A 25,392-nucleotide genomic window follows, 5' to 3' on the forward strand; every position below is an offset into this window, starting at 1 on the left:
ACCAACTGTTTGTCTACATAAAGGCTTGGGCCGAGCCCGGACCTCCCTCGGCTCTCCGTTTGTCCCGTCAGCTTCTGGACTTTTACCGTTTTGGAAAGACCCCAAAGCTATATGAAGAGAGTGGAACGCGGCCGCAATGGGAGTCAGGGAATGGCCGCCGTTCGCCCCAAATGAAGGTGAGCTGGAAAACAGAGTCGAATGTGTTTCAGAAGAAAATGTCAGGGAATTCCACAGATGGTCACTTTCGCTGGATAATTCTGCTTTTTTTCCTCTCTGTGTTTTCCCAGTTGGCAGAATTTCCCGCCGATTCCAGAAATCCCGACTCGTCATTCCGCTGATCAGAATCTGTCCCCGGGAGCTGTGGAGTGTGACAATGGTGTTTGTGTCCTGTCAATCAAACGCCATCATCACACTAAATAGCTACAGGAGAGGAAAAAACGCCTTGGAGCCATGCCTTATTTTTTTCCCTTGATTTTTCAGGTTTGAGGTAAAAAAAAAAAAAAAAAAATCCTAAAAATATTAAATAGCCTTGCTTTGATTAAAAAAAATGGCTTTTTTATGTACCAAAATAATGTTAATGTTTGGTTCAATTATTTTGAACTTAATTGAGATGAATCCCATGTAAAAAAAATCAAACATTTAAGAAGTATAAATTATGCCAAATATCATTATGCTAAACTGCTACCTTTCCTTTGTTCATCACCAATATTTTTCTTTTTTTTTCACAAATTGAATCAAGATAACATTTCCAAATGTTTGATTGAGACTGTAAGGTTTTAATTATGTCCTTAATATCTTTAATGTTCTGGACAGTTGCCACATTAAAAGTATAATTTGGTCACAATTGTGACGGGCCATTAAAAACCTTTCTGTTGTGTTGTGGGTCAAATAGACCTGTTGAACTTAATGAATTTAAACATTCATTATTTTCAGCTGGCAATAATGGACCATAAAATATACCAATTGTTTATTTCCCTAAGGGAAAAGGACACGGCAGCCGGGTTTGATCAAGACAAGTAAAACATGTATTAAATATTAATGTACTTGAATACGGTATGTATATGGTTGCTATTTTAGAGTTATTTGGCAATGCCCAGGATCAAGTGCCCTTAAAAGGCAAATTAATTTTTTTTTGTCTGATTGGCATTATCATCATTGCATGGGATTTGAGTTTTATTTGTAGCATATTGGTGAAGCCTGATGATTCTCCATGAAATTCGAGTTAAAAAATTTAAGGGTTGGGACAAAATAGGCATGATGCAATTTGTTGGACGATTCCCGTTACTAATAAAATATCCATACGGGACACATCAAATACAATTGTCTTTTTAACCTTAATGGCTTATTTGATTATAATCTGAGTCGCAGAATTTGTTTTGTGAAATTTTCAGGATTTAGGCGAGATCAGTAAAATAAAACAACTGGTCTTTTGGGTTTCTTTATATTTGAAGTTTGAAATAGACAGAAAGTTAACAGAGCAGTCTGGTGGTATGTGAGAGAGTGCGCAGAAACATAATCAAGAGAAGATTCTTATGCACAGAAGTTGACAACTTTTATGAAGAGACAAAGAAGTATTTCCCTGTTGAATTTGATTATCTGTCAAGGTCATCTCGGCTTAGTTTCACAGAGACTCCCCATTTACACAAAGCGAAACCTTCTCTGCGCACAAACAGGTGGACTCGCTGAACAACAAACATTTTTAGAAGAACTAGAAGATGCAGGAAGACCATTATTTTAGGTTTATTCCAAAATGTCCCAAAAAAAGAAAGTCTATGAGATTTTGTCCCATCGCAACAAAAAATTAACTGTTAATACAGGACAGAAGGCAATATTGGGGGTATACATGGTTCTCGACCTTTTTCAATGTGACATGTTGTTTCAGCCAAGTATTTCCTAACAACTGTAAAACATGTTTGGACGCAAAAAGAAAGGCTTGAAAGAGAGTACTGTGCCATCTTTGTTTGATTTATTAATTTATGAAACTAGATTTGTTGTGGCATCTTTATTTCAGCAACTCTGAACATACACTCGCTGGTTGAACATCCTTTGTTTTATTTTTGGCTTGTGTGCCGAAAAATGATGTCACTAATAACAATGTGCATCCGTAGAAGACCTCAAATTAAGGCATACAATGTTTTCAGAGGAGTCACTATAACACAATTTAGCAAATCATTGTTTCATGATCAAATTGATTTGTAAATGTGTTTTTCCTAAAAAGACTTACATTTCTGACAGAAACCATGTTAAAATCTCACATACTGTCATTTGAGAACCACAGTTGCAGACATTTTTTTCTTATTGCTGCCAAATTTGAACCACATATAGATCAATGGGCTATAATTGGGAGGTAGAGTTTCTCATTGATTGCAAAATAAAAAATCTCTGCAATACACTGCAGTAACGTCCAACGATTAAAAAATCGACAAAAATGCCGATTGTTGCACGATAGAAGTACACAGTATACACACATTATCGTGTCAGCTAAACATTTTGAAACACTTTCAAATTCTAAACTCTGTCAAGGCAAAGGTCAAGAAACTCAAGCTACTCTTGAAAATACACAACTGTGAACTGAAAGTTATTCCAGCTCCTAAAGTATCATCCACATCATAAAACTGACTGTGAAAATACCAAGATGTGCAAAGCTGTGGAGGACGCTTTACAGACAATTGATGGATGAAAATAAACATCTGATAAATAGCATTCATGATGAATCCATCAATAACAAAAAATGTCCTCTGCTCTGTTTCATAGTCAACAATGTCTCCACCAATAAGTTAATTAACCAGTTCATTAATTTAATGAACGTATACACATTTGGAAACATCAGCAAAGTAAAGAAAACAAAAGCACGAAAGTCATTGTAAGACATTGCAGTTCATCGCCCCTAATTCCCTCCGAGTCCGAGCGCCACCCGGTGTTAGGACTTGGCCTTCACAGTGGGCCCAAACATTTTCTTTTTGGGTCCTGCTGAAGGCTGCGCTTTGCCTTTGGGAGGGCAGGCAGCCTTTTTGGCCGCTTTGGGCTGCAGGGAGGCGAGACCCAGGATCTCGCAGTACGTGTTGCACTGGTGCAGAACTTTGAACTGGTCGATGAAGGAGGTGGCGCAGTTGCCTTTGAAACCCTTGTAGCTGCGAACCAAGAGGGAAAAAGAAGTCAGAAAAATTCTCTCATACAGAATATATATATATATATATATATATATATATATATATATATATATATATATATATATATATATATATATATATATATATATATATATATATATATATATATATATATTTTTTTTTTTTTTTATTAAAGACACTCACCCTTTCTTACAGGTGGCTATTCCCACATCAGTTAATTTCATCCCAACTCCTGCAAAGCACAGTAATGCATTATTTATAAAGGCTGCAATAAATAGCGGATATGTTGGTTGTTTTCTATACAAACATTGTTGAATATGTGCTTCAAGATACAATTCATCAACATTTGACTCCACATAGATTAAGAGATTTTAGATTTTGGATAGGATTTATTCCAGTTTATTCCAATTTTTTTTCAGATTTATTATTTGTTTATTGTGAATGGGCAAAACCCTTCTAAACAGTATTATTGTTATCATAACCTTTTATACAACAGATGTTTCAATACAACAATACTCACAGGCATATATTATTTATCCTCTGCAAGTAATATTAATAAACATGTATGATATTGATGTCCATAGTAGGTAAGTGTTAAATGGCCCCCTGCTAGAGAATGTGTCCACAAACTACAAAGTTTATCACTGGTCATATCAATGGAAATCAATCTGGTGATATAGTAAAACAGGAAATTCTGCCTGATCTTGTGACTTGACTTTTAAAAAGTAATTTGTAATTAGTGGAATAGAATATTAAATGATGGACTCTTCTTTATGCTTCATATGACAAACTATTTGCGAAGGAATTAAGAGTGTCTCGTTCAGCAAAGGAGTGCACTCAGTCTTGACAATAAAAATATAGCCAAATAATTCTTATATTAACATATAGAACTTTATTCTTGTGAATTCTTTCTGAATGCACTGTATCTAGCACTTTTCTACCTTAGGTACTCAAAACGCTTTACACATGACTTTTTTCCCTTTTAATCTATTTTAATCTTGTAATATTTCTTTTAAATTATATATATATATATATATATATATATATATATATATATATATATATATATATATATATATATATATATATATATATATATATATATATATATATATATATATATATATATATATATATATATATATATATATATATAAAAACACGTTATTTTGCATAGGTATTTCTTACTAATTTGTAATGCAACCTATGTTTGGAGGGTGGTCATTTTATGATATTTTTGTTGAGGGATTTGAAAAACACGTGTAGTACGGATTGCATTGATTATTTCTGACCAATAGAGGACAGTGTTTGCTGTTTGGCGTGCATGGCCAATGTGGACCTCGCCTTCGAAGGCGAAGAAGTGGGAACAACATTATGTGTATCAATCAGCCAGGTAAGTTAATTGAGTTAGAACATCACATATTGTGGTAGTTTTTTATGTGTTGTACAAAAAATGAAAACCAAAAAATGAAACCAACTTCATAAGCTTGACCACATGATGTCATTTTTGCCCACCTTGCATGTCAGTGACGAGCAGGTTTCCTTCCGTCCGTTGGTACACCCAATGCTGGAAGGCACAACACTTGCGTCCCGCTTCGGAATCCCGCCTCATCAAGTTGATCTCCTTGCCGTCCTTCACCGAATACTTGACAAAGTCACCAATCAGCTCCTCCTCCAGCGTGGCGTACGGGATGTCACTGGAAGGCCGGTGAACCAGGTAGATGGGGATGATTCTGCGTGGGGGCAATGGAAGGTATAAACAACCTTGGTGTAAAAAGTTAGAGAAGCACTGGGTGCACTATTTAGTATCCGACTTCATGTTTTATGACTTGGAATGTTGTGTAAATGATCTCCAGTCCTCCCTTGTAATGTTACACTGTGCAGTAAGTTTATAGTAGACGTAAGTGTGATCAATAATCGATTTTGAGTGGTCACTTACTCCGGTACTTCTCCAAAGGCGTCGACTGATTGGGCGATGGCTGTATACTCTTTGATGTACTCCCGGGCCGTGTTCTGAACGTGACATTCCTGAGTGACACATTAGCACATGCTCATAATAGAATGATTGTGAAGCCAAGTGTCATATGAAATTTTACACTTTAATGTAACGTGTGACAAGATTTATAGATTCTAAGTGCGCTGACTTCCAGTGAAAACTATTTGTAACGTAAGCGGCTGCTGAAAATGTACAGCATGTATCACATTTGAGGCGTGGCTTCTCCTGACCAGTCAATGAAGGCAAAAACATGTATGGCCAAAAATAATTTTCAGTTTTTTCCATATGAAAAAAAAAAGTCAAAATACAAAAAATATTATTGCCGAAGTATGATGACCTAATGATAAACATTATAAGTCTAAATACTACTATTATACTCTATGATTCTTTGTATTACATATAAACTGGTTGACAAGCATTTTTTTCTTTTAATTAAAACTGATGAGACATCCACATGTCCATGCGTGTTCATATATGCCGCATTCTGAGCATCTTCTATGCATTTTCACCATTTTCCTGCTCAGTAGTTATTTACAGTGATAGAAAATGTTGAAATTGGACATTTTGCAATGAGACACATTTTTTTTTAATTAGAAATATAAAATTAAAGTCTTTCCTCAACTAAGTATATTTGTCATTTGCTTCTCTCAAATTCACTCATTCATTCATTTTGCCAATTGTTGACTGAAAATGACATCACTTTTGCTCAGGCATCAGGTAATGGCTGATCTCGACTCGCTTGTTTTCTGGTCAGCTCATATGACGGTGGCAAGCTGAGCTGTGATTGGCTGAGCCCTGAGCAGCTCTGATGGCATTTTCACTTTACCGCACGTGGCAAAATGGCCGCCCCACGAGACGGATACGAAAGGGAAAATTTTACCGCTCAGTTTGTTTTCCACAAACACAATATTAATCGGAATACAATGTTTAGACTGGTAGGGCAGTATAGAACATTATTGCAAGCAAAATCTTTGATTTGTTATCGCCTTTATTTGATTTTATATGGATGTATCCATTCGATGAATCATTCCTAATCGTATCTGACTGAAAGTGGTCAGTGAGCTCACCTCCACAGCCAGGGAGTAATTCTTATGTACAAGCTCGTCATTGTTCTTGGTCCCGTAGCTGATGGAGTTGTGCACCTTCAGCACGCACGAGGGCCCCGCCAGCAGGAGGGGCACCCCACCCCTGTGCAGCGTGGTGCGAAACGCCCGCCGGTGCATGCCCTCCCCGAAGTGGGCCTTCTCGGTGACGATGCTGACGGGCTGGTTCTCGCCAAAGTACTGTTCGGACAGGAAGTCCTCTCTGAACAGCAGCTGGGAACATTGGACGTCCTCCGCCGCGGAGCCCGCCTCCACGGGCACGGCTGAAGAGGAAAACATGGTAAGAAAAGAGTAGACGTTTTTCAAATGACCGAGGGTTACTCACATGTGACGTCTGGCGATGGTGGGATGACAATCTCACGAAGCACTGTAAAGAAACGACAGCTTGTTAAAGTTGAGCTGAGGTGGAGACCTCATTAAGCAGGTGTTCTGAACCTTGAAGTAGCCAAGGAACTTTTTTTTTTTCTTTCACACATTTTTGAACTCATTCAAATCATTCAAACTTTCAATACAATGCTGCTGAGTGCAGATTTTCTTATGGGAAAAGGAAGCTTCAGTTAAAAAAAAAGTGGTGGGCAAGAACACTTTAATTGCATCTCTAGTCAAGTTTTTTTGTATAGCCCTGAATCACAGCAGTCTCAAAGTGCTTCACAGGTGAAAAAGAAGTCATACAGAACATCATAAATACACAACAGCATCCCCTGAACAAAGCTCCCAGAAGGGGGAAAGAAAAAGGGTAAGGAAAAACTCAAAAACCCCATCAGGGGAAAAATAAGAAACCTTCAAAAAGGACTGCAAGTGGGAGGAGCCCTCTTCGATGTGCGATATAAATAAAGTTGAGTATCTTAAGTTACCACTTTACTGTAGACTAAACAAAATAATACTGAATTTATTGGTAGACTTACTACAGTTTCTAAAGTTTGACTGCCAGGAATTATTCGTGTCGCTGTTATCGATAAACAAACAACGATAACTAATTTGTCATAAATACATAATTTCCGCACCAAATAAGTGACAATTGAATAATATCCCAATCTGGCCGATTAGCATGGAATTACTACCATATGGTATGGAATTGTGAGTCCTACCTTCATAAGTTAGCAGATAGTCTAGCGCGATGGATCCTTGTGAGCTCTTGAGACAGCACTGGTACTTGCCTAGGTTCTTGTGGGAGGCGTTGGAGATGGTCAAGGATGCACGACTGTCATCCCCTGCACTTCAAAGACAAATATGACATCAAAAGAGCAGAATTACAAGGCCTGTACCCATTTTGGTCTGCACCAGGTAGATTCTTACATCATGATGGGTAAACGTGGTTGATTCGGGTGCAGAATTTGAGTAATGTTGACATGTGACAATCTTAGATTTTATTTTAGAATTTTTTGTTTTGTTTTGTATGGCCACTGCTCCTTAACATTTTTCGCATTATTTAACATTAGCTTTACCATCTTCTGCGACCCATTTAAGCAACAGATGTTATGTTTACAAACCTTGTAAAAAAACTAATTAAAAAAAACATAGCATACCATCTATTTCCAATTGCTAGTTATATGTTTCTTTTGTTTGTTAAAATGTTCAATGGAAAAAACAATGCCTCCGCGTTTGCAAAACTTAAACCACAACTGTCACCATGTTTAGGTGAGAAAACGTCTGTCCAACCTGGATGTGTGTTGTACGTCCGGTTAGATCTTAAAATACACCTCCCATGCGCACAAGGTTTGTAACGTCAACCGTTGATCTTCCTTGGCAGAGGTAATCAAGTGGAATTACCTTCGTTTGACATCCGTCAGGACAGCGCCCTCTTGCCTCCACGTGATGGTGTGCTCGCCTGAGACAGCTGCGAACTGACACCACAGACTCAGACTTTGAGGGTCTCCGTTTACTGCCGCCACCTGGATAGGTTGCGTCACTTTCAGCTCTGTAAGTTATAACAGTTTTATTATGTTTTTAATAGTCATCACATCAAACATTCCTATTGTTTGTAAGTGTTATTTTTAACACTAAAGAAACTGCCTTAAGGGTTTATTTCACCTCGTGTTGCAATTTCTCGACTAGCAACTAGCAAACTTTGTAATTAGTTTTACAAACATGAATCTCACACCCTCCACTGGTCACCTACTGTACATTTGACGGTTTCTCTTATTCCTGCAGCCCATTTAGACAGCAGTACATGTATGTATTTTATATAGGTATTTTTTACAGCCAGAACACCTTTTTTATTATTATTTACAATTTATTGAAAGCTGTTCCTAAGCATCAAATATGACTTCACTAAATTCCAGTTATTGAGCAAACCCCTATTGAATGCTTTTTCTTCTTGTTTTTATCTGGATCCGTTTTTTACAGGAAATACTGTAGTTGTAAAATTTTCTTGTGTAAAAATGATCCGTGTCTTACCTTCTTTGGGCATACTGGGGGTTTTGTGTTCAACCACCTCACCAGATGACTTCTTACTTGGACTTCTAACATCAGTCTTGGGTCCTTCTTTTGCCTTTGACTGAGCAGAAATGCTTGTCTTTGTGTCCAAAAGCTTTGCAAACTTATCCTTTGACAGCCGACGCGTTTTAAAGATATCGTCATGCATTGGCTCGTTTTGTTGGCTGTTTTTGTTTTCTGTGATAAGCTTAATGTGTTCTCCTTCTGTAGGTTTCAAAGATTCTAGATGCTTTTTATCTGCAGCAGTGGATGTCCCTGCGTCCTTACGGGCTTTGCCGTGCTTGGTGCCCATCTTGGCCTCGAACATTTCGATCCGTCCCTTAGCACCCTTCCCTTTTGCGGCGCTGTCAGTCTCTGCGGGAGGCTCAGGTGCAGTCTTTGCTCCGGTCGTGTTGTGGTGATGTTTCTTCTTTCTTTTGCTATGAGGTTTAGTGATCTCCATTGTCTTCTCTTCAAGAGGCTGACTGCTCAAATTTTCCATGGTTTCGTTTTGTTTGCTGGTTATGAGGTGAGCCGAGTTGTCCTGTTTCTTAGGAGCGGGAGGATTGTGATGTTGGATGCCGGACTTGCCCTTTTTACAGTGGGGTTTGCCCTCGCTTTTCTGGGACATCTTTCCTGGTGCCCCATGATTCCATTTTGACGTATTCTCAGCAGCTTGGTTATTTACATTTGTCGCCTTCGAGACATGTGGCTCATTTTGAATGGTGTATTTCTTCTCAGGTATTGCGGTCCAGTTGGAAAGATCTCTACAGGGTTTGTGAACCTCCTTGTCAATCGCCGCCTTGTCACAGAGCGGCCAAAGAGACCAGGTTTGGGCGCCGTTGGAAGTCCTTGTTGTATCTTGCTCAAAACTGGCCCTGCGGTACTCCAGGGCAGATCTGATCTCTAGGGGAGCTACGGGCACAATAAAGGTGGGACACTCCAACTGTGGGTGCGCCTGAATTGCGCCACAGGTGTCCGTCAGGGTGTTAGGTGCGGCATGTTCATCAACATTAAGCAATGGAACACGGGGGTTCAGCATATCTTTCTCAGAAGCTCCCGGTCCATTACAGTCGACATTGGCGGAACCGATGCTCGGATCCCCACCCTGATTATGGTCAGGTGGAGGGACGATTTGATCTTCTGTCGTCTTAAACAACTCATCTCCCAACAGCTGCGGAGTAACAAAATAATCAGTATTATTAATTGCAATCATTGTTGTGATCCTTCACCTTTTCTTGCTAACATGTTTAGATTTTTTCTGCAGCTTGTTTAGGCAGCATGGAGTCGAGTAAGTTTGGCTACTTGTACGCTGTAAAAGCAGTGAAAATTCTTAGGTTACCTTAGTGGTAGCTAGAAGCTGATAACATGGATGGGTTTTAAATTAGTCCTGAAGGATAAGGATGGATGGATGGATGGATGGATGGATGGATGGATGGATGGATGGATGGATGGATGGAGGGCTGATGACGGAAGGATACACCGGTGCGGCAAGGGATCCTCGAGGTTAAAATACATTAAATAATTTTAAGCTAAAGGTTGCTGCTGTGTTGCCATTAGTATGTCAGTATACTTGGTATGTTTTCAAAAATGGAAATTTAAGGCTTAGTAAAGCACTTTGGACAACATGGTTCAGATAAAGCATTGTTAAAGTGCTCTTTCTTTACCATTACCCCAACTGAGACTGAAGGTCTAAGAACAGATTTGATGTTGTTTTCAAATCCAATGAATAATGATCACAAATGATCTCCAAAGCAGATAGATACAGATCACCTTGAGTTTACGCCCGAGCCCATACAGTGACCCTGGTCTACATTGGATCTCAATCGGAGTCGCCTGACAACCAATGCGTTACCCGTTCTTGGTCCTCGCCGTTTCAAACGGGGGGATGTGATGAGTGTGTGGGAAAAATGGAGTCGTGTTACAATCAGCAGCTGTGCTCCCCCTAACACGACCACCCTCGCTCACCGGTGATGTGTACTATCGTTGTTCTGGGCTATTATTAGGCTTTTCTCTTGCCCTCCCCTCATTTTCCTTCACCTGTTACTGTGGCACAGTACGAGCCAAAAGAACACATCCTGCGGAATCTAGCGTGACACCTTGGCAAGGCAGGGTGACAATATTTGTGTAGCCATTTTACATTGTGTGCACTGCTGTGACCGCGGTGTGATACGGTTGATGGCATGAGAACGTCTGGAACTTTTCTCCAGAGGGCATGATCGCTGGGTAAAATCCATCATGTTTGCCATACAGCACTTTGTGTTCATCTGCTTGTCTATTTTTGTTTTTATTAGTGTGTCATTGTGACACTCTCCATTTATTATTAGCATACAGCTTTGGAATTATGACGTCAACCTTTACAATCTAATAGAATAATACAAAAAAATGCCTTCACAAAGAATATTAGTTTAGATGATGTGGTGTGGTTTATAACTATATAGAGTTATTCTTCCTGTTTGCCCCTTCTGTAAGCCTGTTTATGCAGCAAATATCAGAGCAACATAAATGATAAAACTCCAAACTGATTTTTTTTTTTTTTTTATGACCTCGAAGTCAAACTTTCATTAGCATTAGTTTTATTTTTTCTGCACTCTTTGGGCATCAGACATTACATAAGTAAAACATTAGGAAAAAAAAACATTACAACTCACGATTTCGCTCTGTTAAGCATTTAGATTAATGTAAACATAAAATTGATCATACATTCTTCCTGTTTAATTAAATTACTTCTTCAGTCTGTTTAGGAATGAAATGGGCTTGAATTCCTAGCATGAGAGGCAATGTCTCCATGTCAACATTACTTTACAACAACATTACTTATTTATATTATCTATTCAATTATTAATATTGTACTAATATAGAGATTTCATTGACAAACAATGTGATTTTTGCATGAAATTTGTGCTTTTGTAGTTGGATGTGAGAAAAGCGATGAATTATTTTCTGGTTGCTGTGAATCACATTAGAAGTTGAATGTGTAGTACAGTATACCCGATTTGATGGCTGGTGATTGTAATCAAAATCCACCTTAAATCATCCTACCTTTTCATTTGTCAGCTCAGCAGGTTTTTCTGTCACATCTTCATCCTCCACTATCTTCAGTATGATCTTGTCATCTTTTAGGACTTTTGTCTCCGAAAACTGGACAACCTGAGGAAGGTCCACATTCTCTATGGTAGTCCTTGCAGGGACGAGGCTGTCCAAGTCACATCTAGAGGAATCCAGAGTTTGGTTTTTGTTTACAAAGTTTTGTTCGGTAGTTTCCTGTGGTTCACTTTGGGTGTTAGCGTTTGAATCCCCAAAGGATTGGACGTTGTCTCCCATCTCCGCCTGGAAAATGAAGCATTCCTGTCCACACTGAATGGATTCTTCTTGGATGGTTTGTCCCACTGGCTGATCCTGGACTCCCATTCCTCTTTGTGTTTCGTTGTAGGGCTTAACGTCCGCTAGTGCTTCAGTCAGGGCGTCTATTTCGGCTCCTATCTCTGAGAAGGCAGTTGTGAGCTCCTGCTTTGGTGTGCCGATAACGTTCCAGTCTGAGAGTGCGCTGGCCCAGCTCTCCACTGAGGACCACCTCTCCACTGCCGGCCCCCTACACACGGTGTCATCCATGTCCCAGCCAATCCCGTCGCAGGTGTAACTGGACACCCAAATATCTTCCAAGGATAAGTCACTGGAAGTGGAAGAAGGCAAAACATCCGTCTCATCCAGATACTGGCAAGCATCCGCCCACAGCTCGGCAGGACTGACGCTCCTCGGTTCTCGTGAGATGATCCGGGTGACCTCAGCGGGTGGATTGAGCCCTGACTCAGACTCCAACATCACCCAGTCCTTATTCGTGGCATTACTATGTGTCACTCTATTGGGTGAATCACAACAGTCAATGAGAGATGCATCGTGGTTATCTAGTCTACTCTCTGAGGCAGTTGAACTCAGGATGAAGTCCTGAGTCTCATTTTCGAAGATGTACAAGTCTGTCATGAGGCTCATGGCTGAGTCAGCCTCTGAGCTATCTGACAAAGACCCCGGATAGGTGGTCTGGTGGTACTCGGCGTCGAAGCCGGAGATCCTGGAATTCTCCATAGTGGACGACTCTAGTTTCGACCGGTGACTTGTATCTGGTATTCGAACGGGTTCTGTGTCAACCTCGGACATGTACGAGCGAAGTCCAGCAGACAGGTGGGGTAACAATGGTTCAGACTGGTCCAAGAAGCCTCCCAAAAGAGAAAAGTAGCCAGAATCCTGATTGATTTGAGACTCTGGGTGAAGAGATATTGGCTCTTTCTGTTCGTCTGTGGTGATCACTGTCGGATCCATCGATGAGGCTTGTTGTCACACCTCCTGCATTTCTAGCAAGTAATATCACCTCCACTTTCTGCACAGAAATTCACGACACAATGAGAAATGAAACAGCCTTCGCTCGCATAGTCATAATGTGAATAATTTTGAGGCTTGACCGGAACCAACATTTAGCATGTTTTTGGACTCTAGGAGGAAGTCCAAGTATATTCAAACTACACACAGGAAAGCAATATGTTAATTTATTGTAAATTGTAGAGAATTACTGTCACATGTATAGCACGGAACCACACGGTGAAATTCTTAATCTGCTCATGAAGTTTAAATTACACTACATCAGATTTAGCCTGTACCCCTCGAGAGTTGATAGCTAATTAATGAATGTAAGAATGCTGTGGGCATATTACCCAGCTACCGAATCATTTTAGCAGAGTAGAGAAGCATAGTTATGCCATGTGGGTTAGAACCTGGACTACAGGCAAGATTGTAATTCAAACCTCAGAACTTCGTGGCTGCTGAGAGAATCACTAATACAGCATTCTGAGAGACCTCAAACTAAACTCAATCGGTTTTGTCATTCTACAGTATTTTGAAAGAAGACTCTTAATAGTAGAGCACATGAGAAAAAGCAAAAAGTCTTAACATTTTAATTAGATAGAAATTATTTTATGACTCATAATACCTCAAGAGCACAGTCAGCAGTGTATTCTCACTATTTAATTTCCAAACATTGGTTCCTGGCAGCATACGGTATGGTCAAATTGTAGTGCACTTGTGTGGCGCTAGCCTACATGTGAGTGCGCTGTAGGTGGCGATATGAGGCGTCGAAAGCGGCTCTGTTGATTTACACGAGTGCTCAAAGGACTTGCTGGTGTGAAAGAGGCTGGAAAAATACCAGGACATCTTCACCCATGGCCTGCATTTGTCACATACTCTGTGAAGGGCACCTCGCATGAGGCACGCTACTTGACGACAACAACACACCAGCATGCAATTGCCCAGCAAAGGGACATGTGTTTAATAACGCCTCCGTGTACACGTATACAGACATATATAAGCCTTTATATCTATATACAATTTTAAAAAAAGAGGAAATAAAGCTGTCAACTTGTGCCTGGGAACATGTCCTAACATGCCACCTCAAACAAATTTCACAAGTGGGTCATTCCAAACATTGATAATGTGGATAGCGATATTATTGATCAATGAAATCCCTTTAGTTTCAGTTCCTCTCTTGTATGGATTTTAATGCACTCTCACCAAACAATAAAAAAAAAAAACATATTTTTTCATGATAAGAGTTTACTGTTATTTTGTTTCTATATATTTTGTCTTTGTATTAAGATTTCTTTTATTGCTATTCGAAATTATTATTGATCATTTTATTTTATTATTTGCTTGTTTCCTTGTCAATTTGACACATTTCTTATGGAATCATCATTTTTATTATTCAATCATTTAAAATTCCAGACAATTTCCATAAAGTCAAATTTTTATCTTTCTTTTATTGTAGTTTATTAAAAAAAACGTGTATTTGCATTTCTTTAGGGTGGTAAAAGCTTCATTTCAGCTCCTTAAAGTGACAATGTGTAAGATTTAATGGACAGCAGGAGGAGGAGTGTTTACTGTTGCATTTACCGTAATGCCCCTAAAGCTCCCACAGGCGCATGCGAAAAAATTACACATGCTGTACTCCTAGGGAGTTTGTATAATTTAGGGGCATTATGGTAAATTCAGCAATAAACACTCCTCCTCATTCTCTTCGGAGGACTGCCACCCCCCTTGTAATATAAATTAATGATAACTAGACCTACGGTTATATCTAAAGCATACAGTACTGTTGGTTGATGAGAACACATCTATTTGCAAAGTTTGGAAATCTTTAATAATTTAATTTATTAATTTTTTATGAAAAATTAAATCTTACACAGTGTCACTTTAAGGAATAATGAGCAGGAGGTTTTTCGTTAGAAAAAAAATTAATACTAAATTAAAATACTAATCTATCACGATGTTACAACATTTATATCTAAGTAAAAATTACAAATAATGTAAAAAAAAAAATCAACTCTACACTAAAATACTATGAAAATATTCTCAGATTTAACTTTGTCAATGCACCCACCTCTTTATAGAAATTATCTAGTACAGTATTGCACATCACATTAATCCACGCAAGAAAGGATTCATAGATGACCTTTAAGCAGTGGCTGAATATGATGGAAAGTCCATCAATCAATCATAAAAGTCTGTGCAGCAATTTCAATCATCTGCCAGCTAAAATACCCGGTGGGCCATTTTGGATACAACAAGCCTGTGGAGTGGATTCAAGGCTAATAAAAACAAATAGGCCGCAAAGTACGTACCTCTCCCATAGACGTGCTTGACGATTTAAAGCTGTGATGCACCACTAGAGAGTGAACTCTCTTTCAAGTGGGTGAGGAGGAAAGGGGGGGGACTATTTTTAGGATCCCCCCACCGTCATCGACTCCTCGCAAGCGCAAAGTTACCTGATAGCGCTGACATGTGCCGATCCTCAACATTTAAGAAGCTTATCTATATTTACAGTGATGGCCTATTTGCTGGCGTCAACAACAATTCCTTCGACGTACTGTTTTCATTCTTTAGGCGGCAGGAAAATGGAGGGTGACGTAACTGATTTCTGCTGACCTGTGCAGAATGTGCCGATAAAGCATAAATTTGAAAATGTGGATGAATCCTGATGGAAAACAATTGGAGCTTGCTAATCTTAATTGATGAGTTAGCTAAGAATGTCCTCGAGACTTCAACTCAAGGGTTGTGTTGTGTTGTGTGCTAATTAGAGATTGTGCCCCACGGATATCATGTGAACTTAGAAGAGAGAGAAATTATGGAGGGATTGTCACGGAGTAGTTCTGAGCATCTTTCAGAAAATGCCGGAACATTGGGTGACAATATATATCCATCCATTTTCTGAAACACTTATCCTCCTGCACGCGGGTTGGTGTAGTACTGGAAGTTGTTCTAGCTGTCCAGTTTTTGGGCGGTAGACCGCCTATCCATTGTGTTTTGTCTCTTGTTTTTTTAAATTTATAAATGTGGGCTCCCCATATGGCAGATTTTCCAAAGCAAAGTTTTAACTGCTAACATTGTCATCTTTGCCTTTATGCAGTATTTTGTCCAATCCTTTTATCTTTACAGCAAAAGCATTTCACAGCAAACGGAAAGAAGGTAATAGAGAGCTGAAATTTCATCTAGATGGTGATATGTCAACGTTCAAAATGGCACGACCACTTGGTCATCACATATCCACTGGCTAAAATGTTATGAGACTGATGTGAAAGAAAATAATCAAAAAATGATCAAAATACTGTACAAGGGCTAAATGCTAAATGTCTTCTTTAGTACGACCATTGGCACACTCTGGAAAGAGCGCGATCTGTGTTGAGATTATCTGTGCACCCCATACACAATTTGACCAATATTGCTAAATGTTTTTTTTAAGCTAAAACACTTCTTAAGCTTTAAAGAGGCCTTGTGTGTACCATGCCTGAGATAGTTTGGACACTTCCAGAGGAGAGTTAGTGATGATATGGGAAAACTCCCACATGGCTGGTCCACTCCAGGCTGAAATGGTTGAGCATTCATCCCAAAATAGAAGCAGCCCTACAGGAGAAATACATAATGTGTTTCTCACTTTGAAATTGACTGTGTGGCAGTTAATGACAGATCAGACAAAGATTCCAAACACTGCAGAAAATTTTCTCAACAAAAAGAAAAAAAATGGAAGACCGGAATTTACACTGGGCACTTCCACTTCACAGGTCAGAGACCTGAGTTCAAATCCAGTTTGCTCCAGCCTTCCTGTGTGGAGTTTGCATGTTCTCCCCGAGCCTGTGTGGGTTCTGTCCAGGCACTCTGGCTTCCTCCCACACTCCAAAAACATACACGGCAGGTGTATTGGACACTCTAAATTGTCCTTGGGTGAGATTGGGCTCATGAATGGTTGTTCGTTCCTCTGTGCCCTGCTTAGAGTGTCCCCCACACCAACTTATTTATATGTGTGTGTGTGTGTGTGTGTGTGTGTGTATGTATATGTGTATGTTATGTATGTGTGATTTATGGTAAATTTGATCCATTCCAGGTACAGTCGTTACGAGTGGTGAGTGTCTGGCAACCGTATGAATGGAAATGTTGACCAAAAATAGTAGCTAAAAGTTTTGCAACTCGTACCGACATGTTACACCTTGTGCACTATGTTGTTGTGGCGTGTTGGATTGGACTCGTGCACTCAATGGGACACAGTGAGACAAGTGTCCCCTTACAACAGCATAATGTATTTTTACACTGTTGTTGCACAGCCTGCCGTCTGCCTTCCTTGCTCAGGCTCGGGGGGCCCAGGAATTGGGGGGCTCGGCACAGTGATGTTGCACATGTCAAAATGTGTGCGTCACTGCCATGTTTTGTTATGACGCCGCGTGGGAGAGTCAGCTCAATGGAATATGAAAGTGTGATCCGGTTATTATGAATTTTAAATGTCTTATATGTAATGTCTTATGTGTCTTTATATTTGTTTTTTTTTGTTTTTTTGCATTCATAATTTCATACAATTGATGCATTGCATTGAAAATTATTGTTTAGGAAAATTTTAAAATAATATATTACTGATCATGATAAAGATGGAAAACAGTAGTTATTTTTAGCTGAATGAAGTGCTTTTTAAAGTTATAAATGTGAAGATGTTTTAATTTGACGTCATATAGTTTTTAGAGAAGCAGTGAGATAAAATGCTGAGGAAAATCATTTTACATAACTTTTTGGCCATTACACTTCTCCCACAGATATTGCAAAGGAATGCCTTTCATGACCATTACACTGTTAAAATTTTGCCGCGATATCACAGTAAATTACTCGATACGATTTGCATTACTTTCACGGTAATGAATACAGCAATATCCTGTGACTATATAATGTAATGTAATGTAAATTTGGTCAAATCCAAGGTTGCTATAATTTACACAGGTATTCATTGTAATATTACAGGGTAACTTAAATACAACAAATTGTTGTAAATTAATACAGGTAATTATTATTAAATGCTGGTAATTTTGAACCGTGTACCAGTAATTCTTTTTCAGGAACATATTGCTAATGATTCATTGTTTACCTTCTCTGAATCAAGTTAAGAAGCATGAGTCGATGCTGGAAAGTTATGAGAGAAAGCCACCCATGTTTGGATATTAAGATTTGCAATGAGGATTTAAGTAAGCAATGTGAGAGGACGTCATATGCCGCTTTTGACTCACTGTCATGGAAGATGGAGCGGACACATCAGAGATGCCATCATTCTAAACTGGATTACAGCAGTAAATCCCATAAGCATCTTTATCACGTTAACTACAAGGTCACAGACCGCAGCCAAGGTTCAGCTATCCCAAACCATTTGATTAAACGCGTCGGCATGACACAGAGCAGAAAGATTATGGTATATGCTTGCGCACATGTCTGTATGTAATTTAATAGCAGTGCTTTCAAGGTTTATAATTAGCGTACAATCGATTCTCATTAACCCATCTTCAGTGTTAGACTGATAGCACAAACTGTCTGACTTTTGTTGGAAGAACTCGGGATGTTTGATCGAACAATTTGGTGTCTATACATTCACTTCTGGTTTATGTTTAAGTTTTACAATAAACTGGATTGGAAGTGGCAAACAAACAGTTTGAATCAAAAAAATGTTTCAACAATAAACACCACTTTAGAAGAACAGAAAAATGACATCATACCACAGGAATCCTCATAGAAGGAAACAGTAATCATGTCAGGGAAAAAATGTGTTTTTACAACACAGACGTAAAATCACATGAGTAGTTTTATTACTTGGGGGAAAGTCATCATATTATTCTTCACTTGTCAAAACCATGATATACGATTGATTTTTTAAAAAAAGTATAGTTAAAATAATCTTATGAGGTGTAGACACGAGTGAAGAAAATGTATAAAATGACAGCTACGAATCTCCAAGCAGACTTGAACAAAAAATGACAGCATCAAGTAACATGTTTGCGTAAACTTGTTAACAAATCATCCAAAACAACTTTACGTTAAAAAAAAAAGTATTGCAGTAACACGTAAATGTTCAAAGTTTATGAGTCGACGTAACAATTTGATAGTTGATCAACTTTAATCAGCGTTACGATTCCATTTGAGGAGGATGTAGGGCTTCTCCACCAAGACCGTTAAGACCACGCTTGTCCCCAGCGTGAGCACCAAGTGGCCGAGGAACAAATACATCTAAATATGACCACAAGATAAGGTACAGTACAACTGTTGGAATCACATACGGTACAAACAACTTACAAAGTTGACATCGGTGTAGTGGATGGGTGTCTCTTGTAGTCCAATATAGACCAGGATGAAGACAGGATGGATGAGGTAGCAGGCGAAACTGATGTTTGCCAGAGGAACCCACAGAGAGAATGACAAGAGGCTATTGATAAAGCCTGCAGAAGGAGAAAGATGTTGATAAGGCATGACAAACCTTTGCTAATTACAGTATTCTTTTCCAAGGCCACTTATGTCGTATGTTAGTATGGTTCCTCAAGATACCTTTAACATTTTTTCATGGAAGAAGCCTTTCAATGAATGCCTCTGCCTTTTTGTGATAATAATAAGGCCCACTTTAAAATAGTGAATGATTGAACCTGCTGATCATCTTTTACCTCCGTAGCCTTCCTCGCAGGCCAAAATAATCCAGACGATTGCGAGAGCCCACATGGGTCTGTGCAGTCCCTGATAGAGCGCCTGTGGCACGGACGGGTGCGCTGGGATCCCCCGGAGGGCGTAAGCCAACCCTATTAATGCCGCCAAGACTGACAGACAGCACAACCAACCCAGCGCCGCCTGCCACTAGTGCAACACCAGACAAGCATGTAAGTCAGATGGCAGAGACAGTGGCGCCAGTTTGACTTTGGATTGTAGAAGGCAAACATTACCTTATGCTTTAAGAGTTGATTTTTTTTAGTCGTCAAGTATATTCCGGTTAAGATTCCAATTAAAAAGGGTCCATATCTGGTATGGGGCTTCACATAATAATAAAGGACATAATTCTCTGATGTCCTAGAAAGAAAATATAACTGGTTGTATTTTCATTGGTAAAAATGACAAAGCCATCTTATGAAAAAAAGGTGACAAGTCTCAAAAATAGTAAATCATGATTTAAGTATAATTTAAGTCATAATTTCAGGAGGTTAATTTAAACATTTTTAGTATAGTAATTTTATCAAATACCTTGGTTATTAAACCACCCATGATATAAATAAATAAATAAATAAATAAATAAATAAATAAATAAATAAAAATAACAGGTAATCAATGTATGTGATGTGGCATTACACATTAGTGCCCTTATGTGTAATTGCGCATCTATGCCACCAGGAATGTTTTCTCATTACTGAGGGGAATTTGCAAAAAAGTTTTTGAGAATACTAGTCATAAAGCATCATGACAAGATATGCAAATATGTTATCTAGCAAAGATTGAAGAATGCAAAGCATAAAACATTCTGTTTCGATGAATTGTCTTTTCTTTTTTACCCCAAATAGTTCCATCCATCTTTCGTCATAATGTTGCTGACTTAACTATTAATCTTTTAATAAATGACCCCCCCCAGAATTCGAAGGCACTGTCACTTCTGTACTTTTTTTCATTGCGGTTCTAATACTTATGAGTTGGGATAGTTGTGTTTCATCTGTCGCTAAACCCGATCCGCTTTCATGTTTGACTCCACAGCATCAGAACCAGATTATCGTCACTCGCTCTTACAACGTGGACGGCTGGAAGACAGGCAGCTGCAGGAGTCCCGTGACGAGTGAACCGGCCAATGTGGTCATTAACAGAAGGCCTCCTGCCACGAAGGCAAAGACACCTCTATTCCTGGTGGAAGATACAGTTGATACATTAAATGCTGCCTTTAGCCTTTGATTTATGCATGAACAAGTTTGGACATACAATCTGTAGAAATAGACAAGTATTGGAGTTGTGGCGTAACACTGGAAGTCCAAAGAGAGGTACCACGTCCAAGGAACACACTGCAAAGAAGTCAAGTTTTTACCCAAAAAAAAGAATCATGATGAAAATAATAATCTTTTGGAGCTATTGGTTGACCTTACTATCTCATGGACTGGAAACAGATTGCTAATCAGCAGCAAGTTCCCCCACCAGTAGGTTTTACAATCCATCAAGTTGTCGATGAATGGAAACCAGTAAGGACCCCAGTGCACCAGTGAAATAAGGCCAACAGTCAGACACATTACAAAGATATGCAGCGGCTGGATCCTGTCGCGGAAAAAAACAGTTCACACGTTGTGTTTCCGTGATGACTTTCCATCTCAGCAGTCAGCACCGAGAGCTGACCTTTTGAACCTCCTGAAAAGGTAGCCCACCACAAGACCAGGACTCAGCTTATTATCAGCTCTTTGGATGGAGCCCATTAGAGACCTAGCACTAAGTAGACCTCTGAAACAAAACAAACAAACAAAAAAAGCTGAAGAAATCTAAACGATATCTTCTTTTTTGTGTGTTGTGTTGTATTTGAGAGTCCGGGGGTGTCCGAAACATTTTTGGTAACATCAACATTGTGTCAGGTTAGATTTCTAGATCTAACTTGGAATGTAGCTATAATCTCACCCCAGCAAGAGGAACGTGTCGACAGCCATAAAAACTGGTCCACTGAGGGAAAACACATACAGAGGGCTTCTTTCCGCCGCTTTCTTCCAGTCTTTGTAGTTATCTGCAAATGATATTGTCATTTAAATGACCTGATCGAGAACGTTTCATAAGACAAGGTCTCGCTCAGTTATACCGAGATTGTTTATCACGGGGAATTGTGCAGAATGTCCGCACATGATCCATAACAGGCTGAGGATGCGGATGCCATTCAAGGAGGAGTAGCCACCTTCGGAAAAACCTAAGGAGCTGCTAAAGATGCCTCGGCAGGTGGTTTGAAGAGAGAAGGCCTGGAGGCATTGGTATATGCAGCTTTTGGGAAAACATGAAGATCCACCTCTGGTGCTGCCTGTTGGAGACACGATCCAATGTGGTAGCAGGACCTGTGCTTCATACAAACATCTACAGTAGGTAACCACCTATCATCTAACAGTACTAGTATTATCCACAGGCCATGACATTCTTTCTTCTGTCCACTTGCTCCACCAGGAACACACGAAAGAATTCCCAGGCCAAGAGGAATCTTGTCTCTCGTGGCCTAGGTCTGACAAGAGAACTTCACCAGAGGAGCTACGATAAGGGTTCACAAGGCATATACATCCTAGACTAAGCATGAAACAGTAGACTGCTTTGAGATGCTGTATATCAACAAGGGTACACGCTGATTTAGGGAGGATCCCATTCAGTTTTCTGTTCCAACATTCTGTGTCCTCAAGACTAGACTACAATAGAATAGAATGCTTTTATTGTCATTGTACAGCAGATATGTAACAAAACTGGGAAAACTCTCTGGTCAGAACACTTCAAATCAGACCGCATTGTGAATCACTTGCTTAACGCAATGCAGTAATTCCTCATTTAATATGGACCGGAACCAAATAAAGGGAATTGCGCGAATTACCTTGTGGACATTACATGCATACATAAATAGAGTGTAGAAAATGCTTTTAAAAATACCTTGCCTACCTTTCCCCATGCCAGTGATTTCCTAACTGTGGTACAGCTTGAAGGCTGAACAGGCATGTGTCACGTTTTGGGCATGAATGATGAGCAGTGGTTTAGTTCAACAAAAGTGTTTTTTTTTGTGACTCAACAAGACCAAATATTAGCACACTGTGAGACTGGTTCAGACTCCACATTAGACTGAGTGTGTAGCTGTTATTGCAGTACATAGAATAGGCGCTGCCGTAAAGCAGTAACGTGAAGTCCATATGACGTCCGCACATTTAAAAAAAAAAAATCTGTCGTGAGGTCACAAAACTTTATCTGCGATACATCACTGTAACAGGGTTTGGGTGATCTGATGAACAAACCTGTTCGGGGCTATATATACAGTACATACAGTATATCTTAGCCAAGTTCTAGCTAGTGTTACGCTAGCTGATGATATTTTTTGACAGAGGTGTGATGGCTAATTGAATATCTTAGCTGGTAGTTGTTTTGTTTACATAAAAAAAAACAACAGAAATACATTACATCAAATACAAATGATGCATTCAAGACCCTCTAAAAGAGATTTCACTGATGTATTTCTAATAGCTTCATTTCCAAAAACCCATTTGATGGCCGTTGAAAACAGAAACATTCCGACCACGCTACTGGGGAATATACTGTCGCTAAGGTCTTTACGACACTACTTGAAATACTGGTCAAAATTAAATTTTGGTATCAGACCTTTGGACAATACTTTACATTGTACTTACTATTTGACTCTGTTGTGCTACCATTGATGTCGCTACCCACAGATCCATTAGACTCCAAGGTACCGTACTGGTTGAGGCCAGTGTTTAAAGAGGCAGACTCTGTAGTTGGCATCACTGCTCGGTTCTGGTACAACCTGGTTGTAACTGAGAACAGGGTGGCGGCAAGGGGAATCGCCAGCATTGTGCAACATACAAACCTGCGATTGAAAAGAGGTTCGGTTAAGGTGAATGGTAATGGAGAAAGGATTATAGGGTCCTCTTACAAGCACGTGACATCCGATGCATCAGGGGCAATGGCGTCTGACAAGCAGTGAGTCATAAACATCTCCTGAGTTGACTCGTTAACCAGAATGGAAGGTAATGGAGGTACAAGGGATGTGTGTCCCATTTTAAATGTATCTGTTAAAATGTGAATAAATGCATTATTGGCGTCAATACAGCACACCATGGCTTTAAATTAACTGACCGTATAGCACCAACGTTTGCACTTCCTCTTCATCACAAGAGTCTGGGACACAGATCCCCACAAAATACTGGATGCTTCCCTGTGAGTAAAATACAAGAGAAATTCATTCAAGGTGATATTTTGATCTGAAGTTTGCATCATTTGTCCCAACCTGCTTGAGGAACACTTGGCAGTACTGTCCAGAGAAGGAAGAACTGTGGGCAGAGTGACACTGTTGTAGCAGGCCAGGTCGGTTGACATTACCTCCTTCAACATTGCTACCCAGTTTCCCAAAGGAATCATACACTGTAAGACATTTGCACTTTAAATTTCACATTTTAAACAGACTTGCAATAAATGGTTCAACTCAGTGCAGGATTGGTGACATGAACAATAAAACGGGCATGACTAAGCGTACATACTTTTGCTTTAGTCAGTGAAAAAGCTTTTTCGGTTGTTACTGAAAACTAGTTCAGACGTAATGAGGTGAACATTTTTCATGTACTGTGTTGTCAGTAAGAAGAAGAAGAGACAGGTGCAGAAACAACGGTTGTTCTTGAATACATGTGATAAGATTTCTGTGTAAATGACTAACAACTTCTTTCTTCTTCTTTTTTTAATCTAATTTTTGAAATTGCCCTCAAAACACCTTTGAAATGATCTAATACTTAAATGTGCGGTTTCCGAATTGAGGTGTTATAGTATAAAATGGTCTTTTTGGTCTATTTATATTGAGGTCTCGATTATCAAAGCTTTATGTTGCAAGCAGTTTTATTGGTTATTAATCAAGCACACAATTTCTTTAACATATCAGTGTAATGTAGAAAATCAACCACAAGTGTAATGAAAAAACAAATCACCACTTACTGAGAACGGCATACTCTTTAGGCTTGTCCCGGTTTATCTCCCGCAGGAAGGTTTTTGTATCCATTGCACATTTTTTAGACACGGTCAACGACTGTGTTGTCTTTTGAATTGCACTCAAACTTGCTAGAAGAAACAAGCTCACCCAACCAAAGCCCATTATAAAAATGCCAAAATCTTTTTACTGGAGTGAGTATTTAAAGTGGGGGCTGTGGAGTGGTTAAAGAACTACCTTGACAGCTGTGACTCATCCGCACCTGCTTTTCTACATTAGGTGTTAGGTATTCAGTTGCACGGGAAGTTAACAAAATGAAGAGCCAGGCTGTCGCTACATCATTGCAGGATTAGCACATTGGCTTCACAAAAGTCCCACACAGCGTTTAATTTCCCCAAACGTTTCGGTTCGGTTTTTATAAGTACGCCCCCTGATTTATTTTTAATTAGTAACATATTCATGGAGGTTGGTTTACTGTGTAAGGAACCTTATTTGGTAGCTCAGGCTTCAGTCAATATGGATGCCACGTCTTACTTTTAACTACAGTAGAAGAAAAAAAAGAATTATTCAGAATCCACTTTAAGCATGGGAGGTGGTTGGTTCACAGCTATCTTAACATATGTTGTTTTGTGGCTCCAACGCATGTATATATTTTCAACCATTTTTTTAAACTCATGAAGTTCTCTTCTAAATATAAAGCACATGCAGTGAACTCATTTAGCTACAATGCATTTT

At 39.3% G+C, this 25,392-nt stretch overlaps 2 protein-coding genes and 2 long non-coding RNA genes across 4 annotated transcripts; 2 read left to right on the forward strand and 2 right to left on the reverse strand.

The window, feature by feature from the left end:
* Nucleotides 1–430: 430 nt before the first annotated feature.
* On the forward strand, nt 431–5,580 carry LOC148411605 (uncharacterized). The gene is made up of 3 exons (XR_015867905.1): nt 431–487; nt 4,430–4,524; nt 4,659–5,580. It is a non-coding gene; the product is annotated as an uncharacterized LOC148411605 (long non-coding RNA).
* Nucleotides 1,431–12,973, reverse strand: alpk2 (alpha kinase 2). The gene is made up of 10 exons (XM_088434454.1): nt 11,688–12,973; nt 8,628–9,819; nt 8,001–8,148; nt 7,319–7,446; nt 6,556–6,597; nt 6,195–6,493; nt 5,071–5,159; nt 4,647–4,864; nt 3,315–3,363; nt 1,431–3,131 (listed from the first exon to the last, which is right to left on the reverse strand). Exons 1-10 carry the CDS (start codon nt 12,960–12,962, stop codon nt 2,921–2,923), a joined length of 3,651 nt encoding a protein of 1,216 aa, XP_088290580.1. The 5' UTR covers nt 12,963–12,973; the 3' UTR covers nt 1,431–2,920.
* On the forward strand, nt 7,395–22,748 carry LOC148411607 (uncharacterized). Its single transcript, XR_015867906.1, has 5 exons — nt 7,395–7,514; nt 7,981–8,150; nt 19,654–19,855; nt 20,715–22,057; nt 22,140–22,748. It is a non-coding gene; the product is annotated as an uncharacterized LOC148411607 (long non-coding RNA).
* oacyl (O-acyltransferase like) lies at nt 18,404–24,992 on the reverse strand. The gene is given in 15 exon segments (XM_088434455.1): nt 18,404–19,277; nt 19,279–19,426; nt 19,646–19,832; nt 19,919–20,042; nt 20,748–20,858; nt 20,934–21,013; nt 21,095–21,260; nt 21,339–21,440; nt 21,612–21,714; nt 21,787–21,999; nt 23,354–23,550; nt 23,617–23,752; nt 23,820–23,898; nt 23,971–24,104; nt 24,666–24,992. Coding segments are annotated over 15 exon segments (2,052 nt in total). The 5' UTR covers nt 24,823–24,992; the 3' UTR covers nt 18,404–19,162.
* Between the last annotated feature and the right edge of the window lie 400 nt (nt 24,993–25,392).

The sequence above is a fragment of the Hippichthys cyanospilos genome, chromosome 15 (genome assembly GCF_059441005.1).
Source record: "Hippichthys cyanospilos isolate Australia breed blue-spotted pipefish chromosome 15, RoL_Hcya_1.0, whole genome shotgun sequence".
NCBI classification, from domain to species: Eukaryota; Metazoa; Chordata; class Actinopteri; order Syngnathiformes; family Syngnathidae; genus Hippichthys; species Hippichthys cyanospilos.

What these genes read in the sequence shown, in the direction of transcription:
- alpk2 (XM_088434454.1), bottom strand. Translation starts at nt 12,962, where the DNA reads ATGGATCCGACAGTGATCACCACAGACGAACAGAAAGAGCCAATATCT. An exon ending in CTGAGCTGACAAATGAAAAG is followed by an intron (nt 9,820 to 11,687) that starts GTAGGATGATTT and finishes GTTACTCCGCAG; the next exon opens with CTGTTGGGAGATGAGTTGTT. An exon ending in ATAGCCACCTGTAAGAAAGG is followed by an intron (nt 3,132 to 3,314) that starts GTGAGTGTCTTT and finishes CTTGGTTCGCAG; the next exon opens with CTACAAGGGTTTCAAAGGCA.